This window comes from Pan paniscus, chromosome 14 (genome assembly GCF_029289425.2).
Source record: "Pan paniscus chromosome 14, NHGRI_mPanPan1-v2.0_pri, whole genome shotgun sequence".
In the NCBI taxonomy this organism is placed as follows: Eukaryota; Metazoa; Chordata; class Mammalia; order Primates; family Hominidae; genus Pan; species Pan paniscus.
The window spans coordinates 41,191,541-41,210,347 of record NC_073263.2 but is presented as its reverse complement, the minus strand read 5'-3'; the positions used below and the strand labels follow the sequence as shown (position 1 = coordinate 41,210,347).

General features: G+C 36.4%; 1 protein-coding gene across 1 annotated transcript in view; it reads left to right on the top strand.

Moving 5' to 3' along the window:
- The window catches only part of VWA8 (von Willebrand factor A domain containing 8), a 393,066-nt gene that overhangs the window by 247,853 nt on the left and 126,406 nt on the right, over positions 1-18,807 (top strand). Inside the window, exons 27-29 of the mRNA XM_003806896.6 lie at positions 8,424-8,532; positions 10,303-10,441; positions 12,559-12,758. Coding sequence (XP_003806944.2) covers positions 8,424-8,532; positions 10,303-10,441; positions 12,559-12,758 — 448 coding nt within the window. The remainder of the gene's footprint in view (positions 1-8,423; positions 8,533-10,302; positions 10,442-12,558; positions 12,759-18,807) is intronic.

Below are 18,807 nucleotides of genomic sequence, written 5' to 3'. Positions count from 1 at the left end.
CATGATCTCGGCTCACTGTATGCTCCGCCTCCCAGGTTCACACCATTCTCCTGCCTCAGCCTCCCAAGTAGCTGGGACTATAGGCACCCACCACCACGCCCCGCTAATTTTTTGTATTTTTAGTAGAGACGGGGTTTCACCGTGTTAGCTAGGATGGTCTCGATCTCCTGACCTCGTGATCTGCCCGCCTTGGCCTCCCAAAGTGCTGGGATTACAGGCATGAGCCACCATGCCCGGCCTGAAATTTCTTTTATATAGAATCCTTTACTTAGTACTATGATCTTCAAAATTACGATCATTAATATAATCACTTTAACAGATTAATCATAAATCCCTGTGCATTACCTGTGTACCTGTAAGTTGCTATTAAGTCATTACAACTTAGAGTCGGCTTCCTTTGGGGGGCTAATGGCTCCTATATTCATTCAAAGAAGGAATAGACTACTGAGGACAAAGAGAAGGTGTACTTTCTGTAGATTGGGTTCAAACAGATCTGGACAAACCTTTTTGGGGAGGCACTTGAGAGGATTCAGACTTAGAACAATGAATTAAATAGTCCTTAACGTCCTTCCAACTCATAGCTTCTGTCATCTACTGTCCCTAATTGAATAGGGAAGCCAAATAAGTAGTAACTTCCTTCCCTTATATCAGAGATGTAACCCTTACTTTTGATGCATCAACATATTTTAGTATTACCCCTGATGAAAGTAGCTGAGATTGTGTTTTCATTTGTGTGTACTGCAGTGTGTGTTACAGGATTGTACTTAGTATTCATCTTTTCAGAGCAGTGCCAGATGTGCATATTTGCAGACAGAAAGCTTCATCTCTTTTGAATTTGCCCTTGAAAGGACATCTGCCTAGAATCGGTTTTCTGCTTTAAAAATTTACATAGTTGTGCCATCAATAGCAGCTGCTACTTCTCTAACAAAGAACAACTATGGAGTCTTCAAAGTATCAGAGGCATCAAAAAGAACATCCCCCTGCCAGGGCCTCTCTTTGGAATACTTTTATTCGATTTCTCTTTGAAAGTCAGAATGATGATCAGTTTACTGTTTATCCAACTAACATAAAATATTCTTTGTTTAAAGTTTTGTGCCTTTCTTTCATTTTCCCAAATTATTATATGTCATAATTTTCTTTTTGTAGTCATAGTTTTTTCAAATAAGTTCATGGTGTTGATCGTGGAGTTCTAAGGTGTACAATTCCACTCTGAATGACTATTTAATTTCATTTCAGAAAAGAGCTGTTTGTTTCAAAAATGATAAAGTCTACTTAATGACATCTCAAAAGTGCCATAAGCAGAAGAGTGGTGATGAGTTTTATATTGTCATAGTCTTTGCCTTATATTCTCTTGGCATATTATGAAGTAGCTTCACAGCCATTCCATTTGCTTTTAGCTCATTTATGGGGATACAAAACGAATCTACATAGAAATTTTCAAGATCTATGAATCTTCTCTCATGCATGCAGTAGCACAGAATGATTCTGGATCCCTTAAGCATTTAAAAGTGATGTTTTATGAAAGCCTGTCTCCCAGCTGAATAGAAATCACCAATCCCCACCTGTAGCTATCGTTTCTAAATATACCTGCAAAGTAGAGTGCATCATTTGTTGAGTCTTGTAAGTGAAGGAAATGGTTGACATGTAATCAGAATGCAAAGGGAAAATTTACCATAGTAGTTTGCAAATTGCCATTGAGATGAGAAACAAGTAGGTCAAAATGTTGGCAGTTACAATATAACCAAGCATTCTTTCATTTACCAGACGCTTACTTAGTGGTAAACAACATATAGGGAGTATGAATTATAAAGGTGACGAAGACTCATTATCTGCCTTTGAAGCGATCACAATTAATTGGGAAAGCTGTCAAGTGAAAGACTGACTTGTAGCCAGGAGTGGTGGTGCATGCTTGTAGTCCCAGCTACTCAGGAGGCTGAGGCAGGAGGATTCCTTGAGCCCATAAGTTCAAGGCTGTGGAGCACAATGATTGCACCTGTGAATAGCCATTGCACTCCAGCTGGGCAACATAGCTAGACCTTGTTTCTTTAAAAAAAAAAAAAAAAAAAAAAAAAAAGGAGACAGAGAGACAGAGTGACTCATGTGAAGTTAGAGCCACGCAAGAGGGAACCAAGACTCAGGATTGCAGCCATCTGCCCTGGGGAAGAGTCAGTGAAGATAGAGAGGCTGAATCATTAAATTATTCTCCAGGCAAATAAAGAAGGGAAGAACACTGGAGACATTTTAAGAAAATATGGTGCATTTTGGAAATTAGAGGCCCTTTGGCAACTAACTCAGGGTTAAGTGAGAGCATGCTGAGTGGTGAGGCTGAAAGGAAGAGATCAGAGTTTCAATCAGAGAACAACATGGTTACCTTTCTAATTTAAAAAGACTCCTTTTTGGTTTTCTAAAGGTAATAAACTGAAAGGCGGTGAACCTAAAGGCAGGAAGACCTGTTGCAAAGCAGTTGCAGTAACCCAGGTGATGAAGAATGAGGCCCACATTGTGGCCGTGGCAATGAAAAAGAGGTACAACAGCGAGAGAGGATTAGGTGGCAGAACTGATGGATTCTGAATACTAGAGATCCAAATGAGTAATATGTAAGGCTTACTCTCGATGCATTAACACTCTAGTAAGGAAAACATGTAAAACTACCAACCTTATTATGCAATGTTATATTCAAAGTGCTATATTCATAGTAGAGTTTTCATCCCGTGAGTCCTTGTGAGAAATACAGGAAATTTTTCTCTGGGAAAGTTTTCAACAACTGGGAGAGTTTCAGTCCCAGTTATTCTTGTCGTGGACGATTAGAAAAGGAAAGAACATAAGATTAGAAAATACTAAGATGCAGCTGATAAAGCAGATGGCAGAAAGAGAGAAGACTTTTTTCAGTGAAATGTGAAGAAAGATGAAGGAAAGGAAACCCTGGCCCCAGAACTAGTCTGGCAACTTCTGTGAGGAAGAAGAGAGCCAGAGATGTGTGGAGCAAGCTGACAACATCTGCTTTGGCGCTGAGTGACGCTTGGGCAACAGCACTAAACTACAGTGTCATTCTGGGTATCGGGGAGTATATTTGAGAAGTGCCTGCCAAGAATAGCAAATTTCCCAAAATCTTCCATCTCATACATCTAGATTACTCTGCATTTCTGTGATCTCTGCAGGACCTAGGTGGCAGAGGTATACAAGTCTAAGTTATGAAGTGGAAGCCATAATAGCTAAATGCAGAACCAAGCACAGAAAGAGAAAATATGTACAAATACTCACGTATACATCATTTGCAGCAAAGCCAAATTAATTTACCAACATCCTGTGAGATGGTAGGGAAGCGACATTCTGAAGTTTCTAGCAAATAAAGGAAGATATTACTGGGAATTAATAATGGTATCCATTGTTACTAATTTCAAGTATGTAAAGGGGCATTTGTATTATCTCTCTTTAATGTGCTGGCTTTTTCTTTTAGTACATATAAAAAAAAATTTTTTTTTTTAAGACCAAATTTCGCTCTGGTTTCCCAGGCTGGAGTGCAGTGGCGTGATCTTGGCTCACTGCAACCTCTGCCTCCCGGGTTCAAGCAATTCTCCTGCCTCAGCCTCCCAAGTAGCTGAGATTACAGGCATGCGCCACCATGCCTGGCTAATTTTTTTTGCATTTGTGGTAGAGACGGGGTTTTTCCATGTTGGTCAGGCTGGTCTCGAACTCCCGACCTCAGGTGATCTGCCCGCCTCGGCCTCCCAAAGTGCTGGGATTACAGGCGTGAGCCACTGTGCCCGGCCCCATGTAAAAATATTTTAAGGGATTTCTTGGTTTACTTCTGACCTGCTCTCTCTAAAATTTTTTCTCTCTCAGGTCTTTAATGTGAAAATTACAGATTCTATAGAAATTTATTCTAAGAGTTTCTAGGAGTTTTGTATGTATAAATTTATGTGGAAACCCAGAAGTGTAAGGAATTCATTTTTCCCAGAAAGGAATATAGGGGAGTGGGGAGTAATGCAAGGGGGAGTGACATTTGAATTGGCACTTGGGAATAAGAAGGATTTCACCAAGGAGGCCAGAGCAGAAAGGAATTCTAGGCAGAGGTAATGGCCTCCTGGAAGCATGAAAATGCATAGCATATTCAGGAATAGCAACTAATAGTTTGAGGTGGCTGAGACTGAAAGGAAGGGATAAGCACAAAGCCAGAATTATTAGTCAGGGCTATTCCATGAAAGGCTCCAGTGAACTTTGTTGGACAACTCAACTTAATTTTTGCCAGAAATTAGATTTAAAACATCAGGAATGAGTGAGGCCTGCTAAAATTGGAGTTGTTATTTTTCTTCTCAAAGATGGTAGTAATTGTTGAATTTTTGAGAGTTGTTGGAACAGCCCTGAAGGGTTCCATTATTCCCATGAAAATTAGTAGTTCTTGTGGTAAGGAAATGTTTTAGGAATTGTTGATAATAGGTATGTCAACAACTTCCAATTGCATAATGCCCCTAGAAAGATCCAAATCTTTTGCATGTGTTTTCTTTCATATTCCAAAAATAGTATTGGCAAATGTTCAGAGAAGGCAGAAATTTGCCAGAACATACTCTTTAAAACCCAGCTCACCTCTTTATGGAAGCAATCTTAGACAAATCTGTTGCATGTCATTCAGACTATAGTACTTGGCTTTGGTGTCCATATGCATCATGTTATGAATTGTATGTGTGTTTTTTAAAAAAAGAAAACCTTTTTTGTTCTTTCTGTAACTTGCTCAAGTACTATAATTTGACCTGAGTCATAATTATGATACTCACCTTTCTTTTAGTCCAAACTTTTACTTCCAGATCCTTATTATCATTTCCACAAGGGATTAAGAAATGCCAAACATAGGAACTGAAATACTTCACTGTTTTAAAAAAACATAAATTCATGAATGACATTGAAGATAAAAAGCAGTGCTATTTATGGGCCTTAAGTTCCTTCTCCTTCCCCATGAAATCAAATCCACACATCTTTCCAGCTAGGACTTTAACAAAGTTAAACAATACAAGTGACGAAGTCTTAAAGCCATGGAAAATGCCATTATTGTTTTAATCAAATCAGATATTAAAACTTAAGTCTGGTCAGAGTTGGATGGCATAGTTCACTAAGGGAATAGAGGGCCTTTTGCTAGCTGGTTATTTAGAGTTTCCCCTAAATTAATGTTGATTATGTTTCAAATTCCAAAGCTTGCTCATTTACCGAAATATAATACAATGCTTCCCCTTTCCCCTGACTACTAACTTACCAAGGGAGAGAAAGTTAGTAATGGTCAAATTTTCCCACAGCTTATTCAGAGGTCTTAGTAGTGGAAAATAAATGAGGGTCTTGGGTTTACCTCAGTTTGGCCAGCCTAGAGCCTACAGTAAAAGTCCAGAAACAATAATACCCCATGTTACCAAGGGACAGGATGGAGTCAGTTTGATTGTGTAACTCCAGGACACCCTGTGTTATGTGTCTTTCAGTTTAGTTATTACTGCCAATAGCATCATGTTATGTGGTTCTGAAATAGATTCCATATAGGGTACCTGGAGGTCCTTCCCATATCCTGCCAACCAAACAGCCAGTGCTATTTTTATATAGAGCCAGGCAACGTATAATTTCCATGACTTACTTAGAATGAGTTGGCAAGTTCAAACCAGATTTTATGAACATGCCTGGCATTGTCAGTAAAATCTGAAAATTGAGCAAAGTTACTTTTTCTCAAATGGATGAAGGTTTTTTATTTTTTTAAAGCATTTATATGATCGTTTGGTAAGGTTTATGAAAGAATATATTAGATCAATTTTTTAGGCTAGGTATCAACCAAAGATCGTTTTAATTAATGATCTCCCCTGAATTAAATTAAATTTCACGATGTGAAACTGTTTCTGTTGTCTTCAAAGAACCAATTTGGGATGTATTCAGAGCTTGTTTTTATATGCTTTAATAAAGCATGTGTATCTATCAGGGGATCTGTTCTGTTGGTAACTATAGATATTTTCATTCTGATTATTTATTTTCACTTCAGAGTATCAAGACAATGCAAGACTATAAAACTTATCAGTGACACTTCTCTCTACTCTCTTCCTTGATCCTCACAGACTCCCCAAGCTGTAAGGAACTTTACAGATCATTCCCTTCATTTCACAAATGAAATTAATATCAAGCGAAGTCAAAAAGACAAAAAAAGAAAAAAAATTAATACTTAGAGAAAACAATGGACTTTCCCCTTCCCGAGTTTATATAGCAGGTTAATAAAAGAACTAGAACTAAAACCCAAATCTCTTGCAGTCTGTTACATTATGTCTTCTATGCTGGCAGAATATTAAGGGTATCTCATGTTATTTTTCTGTTTCTACATTTGGAGCCCCAATTCTCCTTTGGTGAACTGCTGAAAGCAAATGTAAAATATAGTTTATTCCCTAAACCAAGAGAGAGATCCCAGTCTATGTTTTCAAGATCTGGCCTATTAACACAGAAATGTATTTTTATTACATTCAAAAGAGAGAACACAGTAATTGTAAAACCCTTTATTCCCCTAATTCAGTACCCTCCCCCGACCCCCTGCACACACACATTCTTTCCTGGTAAAAAGATGGAAGTAAGTGGGTCACCGATTGAGATAATTGTCCAGATACTTAAAATATATTTTAGATGATAGATTCAAAAGTGTGTGTGTGCTTTTGAGAGGTTTATGTCATATGACTTAGAAGAATTTCAATGTAAATTTCTTTTTAATTTCGTTCCTCTTGTGATAAACATTAGCATTCAAAAGGGACGAAAAGCATATTCTACTAGAATGTTTGCTTCCATTATTTTATGCAAAAAATATCTTAGCCTTACATGATCTTATTAAGCATATGGAAATATTATGTCAGACTACTTTTTACTGTAAATAAAATAATTTCTAAATATAAACGTGTTCTTTTAATGATCATCAAACTCATTCCAAGGATACATTTCAATTTGTAGCCATGTGCGTATTATTTTTAAAGAGCTTTTAACTCTGAATCACTAATTTTCTAATGCATTAAATGACAAATCAATGGTTCCTATTTTAAAGACTCAAATAAAAGATAGTATGATTAAAAAGTGAAGACTTGGCTTACACTTGTAATCCCAGCATTTTCGGAGGCTGAAGCAGGAGGATCACTTCAGTCCAGGAGTTTGAGACCAGCCTGGGCAACACAGCAAGACCCTGCTTCTACTAAAAATAAAAAATAAAAAAATTAGCCAGGCATAGTTTTGCATGCCTGTAGTCCCTGCTACTCAGGAGGATGAGGTGGGAGGATCATGAGTCCAGGAGTTCAAGGATGCAGTGAGCTGTGATTGCCCTACTGCCCTCCAGCCTGGGTGACAGAGTGAGACCCTGTCTCAAAGAAAAAAAAAAAAAATGAAGACTTAAAAAAAATTATCTGCTGTTTTATACTTTAGTATTGCCATGTTGGTTTTGGCAAATCACCTTATTTGAAAGTCATTTTAAATAAAGGGGAATCTAAATACAGAATGATTCCATCAGAAATCAGCATTTAGCTCCCTTGGTGGATTAGTGCTGAAAGTGGCCCCACAGGTGCTTCTGGATGCCAGTAATGCTCTACCTCTTTGGGTACTTGTTACACATGTGTGCAGAGCTGACATTTATGTGGACATTTTTGTATGTATTTTATATTTTAATTCAAAGTAAAAAAAATTAAGATGCCAAAATAAAGTCTATGAAACTTGCCCTATACAACATACAAATGTGGGACTAGTAGTATGGTGTACTCTTCATTATTTGATTCCAAATTTAAAAGAATTGTCTGGGCATGGTGGCTCATGCCTGTAATCCCAGCACTTTGGGAGGCCAAGGCGGGCGGATCACCTGAGGTCGAGACCAACTTGAGAAACCCCGTCTCTACTAAAAATACAAAATTAGCCGGGTGTGGTGGCACATGCCTGTAATCCCAGCTACTCTGGAAGGCTAAAACAAAAGAATTGCTTGAACCCAGGAGGCAGAGGTTGTGGTGAGCCAATATCACACAATTGCACTCCAGTCTGGGCAACAAGAGTGAAACTTCGTCTCAAAAAAAAAAAAAAAATAGACTGAAAAAATAGATAGATTGCTCCAATTTTTAAAAAAAGTTTTCCTATACTCTACCGGAAATTTAGATGTTCAATTACTGCAATTCAAAGGAGTATGTATGTAAATCAATTATATTTGTCATTAAGGTAAAAACAGGACCTTGCCTTACCTTCTTAGTTTCTGAAATGCGAGATCTTTTTTGTCTTAAAGTATATTTTAAACATGATTTTATACACTGTCGTTTAATAAAATGAAGTATAACTCACTTCTAAGTAAAGTGTTCTTCAAATTTATTTGTGTGGTTGATAATAGATGGCCTGTTATTTTTTTCTATGACTTGGGTACAATAAGAAATATTTACTTTGCAAATCATCCTTAACAGGTTGCCTCTGCCAGAACAAACGTTCATGGGCTACTGGACAATTGGTCAGGCAAGAAGTGGGATGCAAAAACTCTTGTGTCCAGTGGAAACTCATCATATAGACATAAAGGTTAATATCATCATTATTTTCTCTTAAAATATTGAACCTTATAAATTTTGCTGTATCTTCCCTGGAGATAATCCAAACAATCTCAGAAATGATTTGTTCAGATGTTATTTTAGCTTCTGCTCTAACTTTCAAATCAGGCTGGCCTCTCAGTTGATAATTCCTAAAGGCTAGATAGAATTTCTGAAGAGCTAATTGGATGGTGAGAGTCAGGTATGTTACATATTTTCCTAGGAAAGTTGCTCTGTGATATTTGTCTTGTGCTGATAGGATTAAAACTTTGTGCTTTTTGATTTTTGGCCTCTTTTTAGCCACACATTGTTGCCAGGTTCAGTCTTCATGTGAAAGTAAAGGAAAGAACTGTCCGTTACTAGTAATAGAAGTCCCTCTAGGTATTTCAAGCAGAAAGGAATTTACTGTGAGAAAGTAGATGCTTGTAAAATCATTAGAAAGGGCAGCAGGAACAGAAGTTGAGGGGCAACACTGGACTTGTAATTTCAAGATCAGTATTTCTGCTTCTGCTGTCATCCCTGCTGCTGAGGGCAGCACAGTAGAGCAGTGTCAGCAAACATTTTCTCTAAAGGACCACAGAGTCAATATTTTAGGCTTTGTGGCCATACAGATTCTGTTGCAACCACTCAACTCTGCCGTATAGTGCAAAATCAGCCATGGCAGTACGTAAACAAATGGAAGTGGCTGTGTTTCACCAAAATTTTATTTACAAAAAAAACAGGCTGTGGATCAGACCTGGCCTGGAGGCCATAGTTTGTCAACCCTTACAGTAGGACAAAGTGAAACACACCCAGACATGTGGTAATTCAACTGTTCATTTTTGTCAGAGCCTCCTTGTCTGCTATCACTGCAGGAAGATGGCCACTACCTCTTTTCTGCCTTCCAAATCTCATTCAAGTGCATTTAATTGGCAAAACCTAAATCATTTCCAGAACCCTTTTTAAAGAGAGTATGAGAAATGCAGTTTCTTACTCCCTAGCCCTCAAGATATAGACTAGATAGAAGAGGGGTGGAGGGCGGGGGACATGGATGCCAATATCTAGTCCAAACATTTTTGATTAATTAAGGACTGTAGGGCATGCAAATCACTGGTTTTTGCTTACATTTATAGCGTTTTTTCAAGAAGTCATATCTAAGTACTCAGAACTATATATTCTTAACATTATTAAATTAGCTCCTCTGCTTATATTTATATTGAATAATTATCACCATGTGTGAAATACTCTATCCTTCATAAGTCACCACTAGTGGTTATCAGTAAGTTTGGTTTTTTAAAAAATTTCAAATGCCACATGTTTTGCATTTAATTTAAAATACCCAGGTTTAACCATTACATTTCTGTGTAATGGCATAAAAATCCTTCTTCACAATGGAAATGTATCAGGCTCTGGCTCATTCATTTGCGAATTATTCTCCTGGTTTGGACAGCTCTGCGTCCTGATACTTGGAGTTCAAAACTGGCTCTCGCCTTAGGAAGGAATGAAGAAATGAGAAATGCTATGGGATTTTACATCTGGTATATTTTGTGAGTAAAAAGAAAAAGTGAGAAATTAAATAAGATAGCACATGTGAAAGCATTTATAAGTGCAAGTGTATGATACTATTACTGTTATGAGTACTAAGCCTGTCAATAAATTGAAAAAAGGTATAGCAGGATATTAAATACTTGAATGTTAAAGTTTATATTTTGGAAGAACTTTAGCTTTTCTACATTTTGGTGACAACCAAAATATCTTAACTGAGATAACTGCTTTATTATAGGGTCCAGCACTTATAAATATACAGGAGTATCCAATAGAAAGACATGAAGAAAGATCCCTAAACTTTACTGAAGAATGTGCCTCATGGAGAATACCATTGGATGAAATTAATATAATCTGTGACATTGCTACATCACATGGTATGTCTGCTTATTCTTTTGATCTTTCCTTCCTGCACATGTTTTTTTAAAAGATGGATTAAAATAATCTCTAGACATCAAAAAGTTTATGATAGACTTGGTGTCTGTCATTCTTGGATTGGATAGCAATTATATGTAATTTAGAACTAATTTCCTCTAACAACCTAAAAAAATGCTATTGTGGAATCCACATAAGCACTGCTGAGTTTGTATGCATATGTCTGTTTCTCATTACAATTGTAGCACAAAGTTAAACACACCCAGGCATGTGCTAAAAATAGAAGGGAAAAATAAAAAGGAGAAACATTGGGTTTTTTGGCTGGGATTCCAGTTTGGTGATTACATGAACCGTGAAAGTAGGGCTGGAGTGATTTGCAGTCATTAAACTTCTAATTGTAAAGGATGGCAAATAAAGAATGTGAATTTTTGGCATCCACCTTCTGGACTGTTGCCATTACCTACTGATTCATGCAGTGGGCCCTGGGTACATTTTGGCAGAAGTTCCTCAACTACTGTCAGTTACTAAGGTGATAAAAACAGAAGTGGTGGCTGGGGGAAGGGAGAGAGTCTCTAACTTGATAAGATGAGAATTGTTGAGACAAAAATTGGTATCTTGTCTTTGTGCCTATAAGTTCTGTTGATGTAGTTTATTCCACAAATCTGCTATTTTAAATAAAAATATGTGCTTTTAAAAATTTACAGTTTTTCTTAAATTGGTAAAAGATAAATATAAATCTTGTATCTGTATGTTTAAGACAAAGACTGAACTGCATTTAATGCCTGCAAAAAGAGAAAACAGAGTTTATTAAGTACATTTCTGTTAACACTTTTACTGTATTCCCAGTGCCCTATATTATGCAATAAATGTTGAATAGAACTTAATTGTGTTGATAATGGAAGCATTATGAAAGATCCATAAATTATAAATTCTGTGGTTCTATCTGATAATTGAAACTGTAACATCTACAGTTTGCATTGTCTCCTAAAAAAATAGGTCTTTTTCAGTCCTTCTGTTGACTTGTGTTTCTTATCAGTTCGCTTATTTATTCAAATTTACTGTATCTTTATATATAATATGTGTGATATGTATAATATATCATTATATATAATAAATAGATATGATGCATACACACACAGACACACATATGTGTTCCAGATTTTCCAGGGTAGTCCCAAATTTAAATGACGTATCTTATTGTCATATCTCATGTCTTAATTTGGGGTTTGGAAAATATGACCGTTGTAAAATAGATACCTGGGTGATAGGTGATGCTGATACCATTTATTATGCAAAAGTAACTTAATCCCTTGCTTCAGCGGTGCCCACATAAGAGATTATGAGAAACTTAGTCCAGAGCCTGGCTACTCAAAAGGGAGGATCTCAAACCAGCAGCATTAGCCTCTCCTGGGAGTTTGTCGGAAAGGCAGAATCTGAAACCCCACCCCAAACCTCCTGAAGCGGAGTCTGCAGTTTTATTGGATCCCCAGGTGATTCATAGGCACTTGAAATTTGAAGAAGCACTGACTTCTTCAAATGTAAGGAAATGGACTTAGGTACCCAGATTGAAAAGACAGAGATTTTATAGTAGGAAATACTCAAATATGAACAAAAATTTGGAAAATAAGATCCATAGAGCTAAGATTTTTTAAATGGAATTACTTATTTACAGCAACAAAATCTTAAAGAGCTAGTAACTATCTGGAAAATGCAAGATTAGCAGATAGAAGACATTGACCAACTGGTGTCCATCTGAACCAACAAGAGAACAGACCTTCACTGTAGCACTAAGCACGTTACTGTCATACAAGGAAGAATTTCCTGACATTGAGGATTGTTTAATATTTAATGGTTTTATCACAGGATATTATGACATTCTTTGGGGAACAAATAGATAACCAATTTTTTCAAGTAGGTAGGTGTGACCTTATCTACATTTAGGGTCAAAACTAAGTTGTTTCTCATGGTCTTTTCAGCCTAATCAAGCCATGATACAAATCATCTGCTGAGTTCCAACTCTGTTCCAGCTGTGTATTCATGATTCAGTTTTCACTAGACCTCTTGGCCAATTAGAGAATTGGTTGCCAGCCACAAAATTAACACCTTTTTGTCATTTCAGAAAATGAGCAAAATACTCTCTATGTAGTTACATGCAATCCCGCTTCCCTGTACTTTATGAATATGACTGGGAAAAGTGGCTTCTTTGTGGACTTTTTTGATATCTTCCCAAGAACAACCAATGGCGTTTGGCACCCTTTTGTGACAGTGGCACCGCTGGGAAGTCCTCTCAAAGGTCAAGTGGTTCTCCATGAGCAGCAGGTAATGCACACCAGGCAATGCACACCAGGCTACAATTATGTGAAGAATGACTTACATGAAAGGCAAGAGTGATTAGAAACCTATAACTGAAAAGATGTGCTTTCATGATGATCAAGGAGAGGAGCTGGAGGGATGGGTCAGGAGTTGCATTTTATCAGTACCACAAAGGCAGGCTAATATCTTCTTTTCTCTAGAGACTTCAACATGACCTATACCTCTAGAAACAGGTAAGTCAGGGTTTTTCAACCTCTACACTATTGACATCTGAGGTCAGATGATTCTTTGTTATGAAGCTTACAGTCACTTTGGGGAGATAGACAAGTAAACCAACAAATGAACATGCCGGTTTCAGGTAATGATAATTGTTACATATAGAAACAGAGTAATGTCCAAGGGAGTGATGCAGATGGGGTAGGAGGAATTGAGGTGAATGGTATTAAAAAGAGTGCTGAGATATTTCCTTTTAGGAGACGACATTTTATCTGAGACCTGAATGACGTTTTTTGGTAGAGACAGTTGTATAAATACACCAAAGGGAATACAGTGAGATCCATCAGTATCTAATGATGCTCAAGTTCTATCCGTCATTTATTATGGATTAGTACACTAAGATTGTACTAATGACAAGCACAGATGCCCGGAGTCAGGCTAAAAATAATTCCAAACAAAACACATATATCAGAAGACAGATTGTGCTTCAATTAGTGATCATTCTAAAGGTCTAAGTTAATCTATACAATACCAGTAGAAAGGAGCCTAATGTTTTTGTATACCTATTATCTATCTAGTATATACCAAGTACTACACTAAGCATATTATTCATTCAACAAATATATATCATGTGCCTCCTATTGGGAATACTGCAGTGACCAAAAATACCCACAAATTGTTGTTCTCAAAGGCTTACATTCTGATCCAGGAAGATAGACAATAAGCAAAATAAATAATTATATCTTAAATTAGAAGGTGAGAAACAAGAGGGAATAAGACTGCAATTTAAAATAAGGCAGGCAGGGATTGTCTAATTGAAAGGGGGATATTTAAACAAAGATTTTAGAGAGGTGAAGAGGAGAACAGGTACCTGGATGAAGAGAGTTCTAGACAAAAGGAATAGTAGGTTTAAAGGCCCAGAGTCTAGAAACATGCCTCTTCATCTTTAAAGAAGTGTAGTGGGGAAGATGGAATAAGAGGGAAGTAGGAGGAGGTGAGATAAAGAGGTTACACTGTGGGCTGGAGTAGGGGCAAAGTGAAGGGGGTGGTGAGAAGCAGGTTGTGCAGAGCAGGGGTCCCCAACTCCCAGGCCGCAGACCAGTATTGGCTCCTGGCCTGTTAGGAACTGGGCCGCACAGCAGGAGGTAAGTGGTGGGCAAGTAAGCATTGCTGCCTGAGCTCCACCTCCTGTCAGATCAGCCACAGCATTACATTTTCATAGGAGTGTGAACCCTATTGTGAACTGCGCATGCAAGGGATCTAGGTTGTGCGCTCCTTGTAAGAATCTAATGCCTGATGATCTTAGAATAATTTCATCCTGAAACCATCTCACACCCCCACACAGCCCCCACCCCACCTCCCCAGTCAGTGGGAAAATTGTCTTCCACAAAACTGGTCCCTGGTGCCAAAAAGGTTGGGGACCACTGGTGTAGAGTCTTGTAGGCTGTTGAAGTTTCTGGGTCCTGACTGTGAGTAAAAGGGGAAGACATTAGGAGGTTTTGAGCAGGGAGCTAGCATGATTAAAGGATTTCTCTGCGTGCTCTGTGTGAATAGTCTGTAGGTGCTAAGGCACAATGAGGGAAACTAGTTAAGAGATAATGGTGGTTTGGAGGAGGATGGGGCTCATAAGCAATGACAGATTCTAGATATATTTTGAAGGTAGAACCAACAGGATTTCCTAACAATTCCAATATTTGGGGTGAGAGAGAAAGTGAAGGACAACCGTAAAATTTAGGGACTGAGCAACTTGAAGTTGCCAGTGACTAAGATGGGGAAGCAATCAGTTTGGGAGGGAAGCTCAGATGATATTAGATTCAGTTTGAGATGTCTATTAAATATCCACGTAGATGATAAGACTGGAGTTCAATGGAGAGCTCCTACCAGGAAATACAAGCTTGGGATTCATTAACAAATGTTCTTTAAAGCCATGAGACTGAAAGAACTCACCAAGGGAGTGAATGTAAATAGAGAACAGAAGTTCAAACACTAAGCCTTGGGGCAGTAAAATATTAAGAAATCAGGGAGATGAGGAAGAATCGATGATTTGAAAATGAGTTTGAAAATGAGTGACCAATAGAGTAGATAGATAAGCTGAGGAGTGTGTTATCTAGGAATGCAAGTGATGAATGTCTCAAAGATAAGGATCAATTGTTAAATGCTGATGACATAACATGTAAGAGATTGCTTACATTACTCATGTTATTCTTCCAGCTGCCCAGTGAGGATAGCTCTCAGCCACATTTACATATGAGAGGACTGAGGCTCAGACTTCAAATAACTTGTCTGGCAAGTACATAGCAGAACTGAGATTCATAGCATATTGGATTGACCCTACCAGAATTAAACATCACCTACTCTCTCACTCACTACAGATTTGGGGAAAAAGATTAGTTTGAAAATTAAAAAGTACTCATAATGGGAAAATATTTTTTAAATGCAGTGTTGTTACTTATGAATATTTAAAGAGCAAAGTGCTACCAAGAAATAATACTTTCACTAATCAAGAGAAAAGTATTGCATAATATGTCAGTAGTTCATTGAGGAAATAAGTCAACTTTAACTTTAGTCCTTGCCACCAGAAATTATCACAAATTCTGAGTTATAAGTATTTTTCTGATTTTGTTTTCACTTTTTTATTTTTACTTTTACTTTCTCCTAGGAGCAGAATTTATAAATATCCAGATATTGTTTATAAAACTTTATCTCCTGAAAATTGGAATGAGGGTTTTACTTTAAAGATTTTCAACAAAGTATCGATGCCATTGAATTTAACTCTATAGCCAAAACAATGTGTCATAAAAGGTACATGATATCTTGGTGGTTTGTAATTTAGTAAATCAGTCAAAATTGGATGAGACTACATTTGGAATATTTATTTTAACAGTCCTGCCACATTTTCAGCTGTCAAATTAACTGTCAAATTTACATACACAAATTCTTTAATAAAAGTGCCAGATTTGTAGGTTCTCAGCAAGAGTTTTATTTCCTCAAAAGATCCAATTATTTGGTAACATTGCTGATTAATACCTTGTTTAATTTCAATTACTTTCGTGAAAGAAAATCTGATTTTCACTGTGAAGCTGTGCTTGACTTCCATAGCCAGCATCTTGCCTCCTGATACACTGCCTTACTTACCCCTTTGGCCACAGTTTCAAGTTTTCCAGAAAACTGCTTCGGAACCCTGAGCAGACCTGCACACCTTATCTGTATACTTCCTCTCTACCTGTCCTCTAAACTGCCTTCTCTTTTCCCAGAGAGAGTGTCTTAACTATTTTACAATATACCTCTGTCAAGATGTCAGACCTGTAAAATTCCATGTGAACAGCACACAGCTGTGAAATTTAACAACTGATAAATAATTCTAGTGGAATGAAAAATAAGTGGACTGCCATCAATTCCTTCTTCTTCATTCTACCCTAACTGAAAATGAAGCAAAAATATTATAGAGAAGTACTTCCATGAATTCAGCTATTCCTTGTCTTTTTAACATAAAGCTTTGCTACAGATGCATGACCCTGGTTAGTTTAAGAAGTTGTTCAAAAATTCCTTGCTAAAATAAAATCTTAAGTAAGGAAAGGGAAACTTTGCCATGCCTAAAAATAAAGACCCTCCCCTTCCCCCACTCCCCATGAGATTATTTATTACATCTGTACAAAGTTTAGAATTTCAGATTTAGGGACATTGAGGTCATCCAGAGGTTACTTTTCTCCCAGTTAAATACAAACATAATAAAATTGCTCACTCGCATCTCCTCCCTGCCCCCCTTAAAGGAGTGCCAAAGCCACAGTTACATGTACTCATGTGTGACGCAAAATTCTATTTTTAAACCCAGACAGAATCTATCATTAGTCATTTACAGAAGGAAACCATTAACATCTAAAAGGATGGAGCAACAGAACTCCTTCATGTTGCCAATTGCTTATAAACTAATTCTAAATACAGCAGTGGCTGGAAATACATGTTTTCTGTCACTTAGAAAGATACAGTTTTTCAGTTCACTTATGCCATGTTATGAATATGTACGTATTAGACCCTAAAAAGGTAGGAAAATGGAAGACGATACTAACTTCTTTTTCTGCTTGATCATATTTGTTTAATCAACTGCTTATTCTTATGCTTACTCATTTTTGGGCATGAAACATTTTTAGGACTTCCTTTGCTTACAAAGGCTAATATTATCCCAAATTGCTTAAGTGCTAAGAATTCATTTTAACATTGTACATATTTATTATACAAGAAATATTTTTTCCATCAAAAAATACTTATTCAAAAAATATTTAATCTAGAATAGAGATTATAAATTTTTAACTTTATTTTTTTCTTAAGGAAAACTCTAAGGTATCATTACCATTTTCAAAACTGTCAAGTAGTGGTGAATGATACTTCTTATATGTTAATTTTTAAAAGAATATTTCTAACACACATTCTTAATGGAGAATTATATCTTATACAGAATGATACATTCTAAGGGTGATGTTTATGAAAGAAATTTAAGCTTTGTTAACATGCTTAGTAAAATTTTTTAATACAAATAAAATTCAGAGTATATGGTGTGAAGTGAGTTATATGGTGCAAATACTATTTTAATTCTTGAACACTTCCACAAAATTAGCTTGTAAAATAAAATTAAACCCACACTGAGATGCTAGATTTGCAGATGAATCATTCAGTTTTTTACGTTTCTTTTTATTTCTCTAACTAAATTATATGACAGAAGGCAAGGGTCATGATTAATTCATTGTCGTATTCTTTATATTAAATATAAGCTCTTCAATAAATATGATGGAAAAAATGAACAAACACTTCACATTTTATTGTTTTCTATATTTTTCAAGGTTTGTATTAATTCTTCATGTGCTTTGTGACTTTATTTTCTCCAAAAGAAATTCTTCTTGAAATGAAAAGTTCACAAGAGTTAGGATAACTGGAGGAGCCCCACATTTAAAATAAAATAAAACAAAGAAAGAAAAGACACCCGCATAACAATGAGGTCTGACAAATAACTTGCAGGTACCTTTCTGCAAACCTGTTAGTCTAATCTTCAAAATTCTTTATATTTTAACTAAAAAGCCAACTTCTTTGCATCCCTTTAAAATATTTAATTTTTTCTGGCTTTCTCAATGTTAAGTTTTTATTTCATGTATTTCAGTTCATTTATTTCAACACATAAGGTTTATTTATTTTCTTAAAAAACATATCCTAATTACTGAAAGATTACATCATTGCATAGCTATGATTAATAATGCTGCAGAAATCTGTCGTTTGTACTTTATTACAGCACCAGTTATGAAGGTTCTTCAAGCTTGGTGAATTTCTAAATGAAGAAACATTCATTACTAGCTAGTTTCTTGGAGTCCTTCATATTTCTTGCTTAGTTCTCTTTATATCTATTTTATACCTATTTTCTAAATTGAACCTGGATTTGTGAAAAAGATAAATGAGATTTAATTATGCACAATATAAGAGAGCTTTCAACAGAGCATTCTCTAAGTATAATTTTGGTACAGGTAGATGAACTTCTTAAAATCATCAATCCTTGTAATTTCCTTATAACTAGATAATAAAACAGAATCATGTTTCAACTAGCTTATATTTAAAAGGAAATGGTTTTTACATAAAAATATTTAAAGAGAATACCTTCTGCATCACATATTTAGAAACGTCTTCATAAAACCACCAAAAATTTTAAATTCTTAAATTAAGAAGCACTTAATTCTTTGTGATGCTTAAGAAAAATCACTTAATGTCTTTGTGATATTTCTTAAGTATTACAATATTGTCTTTGTTTTGATTTATCACTATAACCTTCACTGTCAGGTTGCCAAGAGGTTGCTGCTTT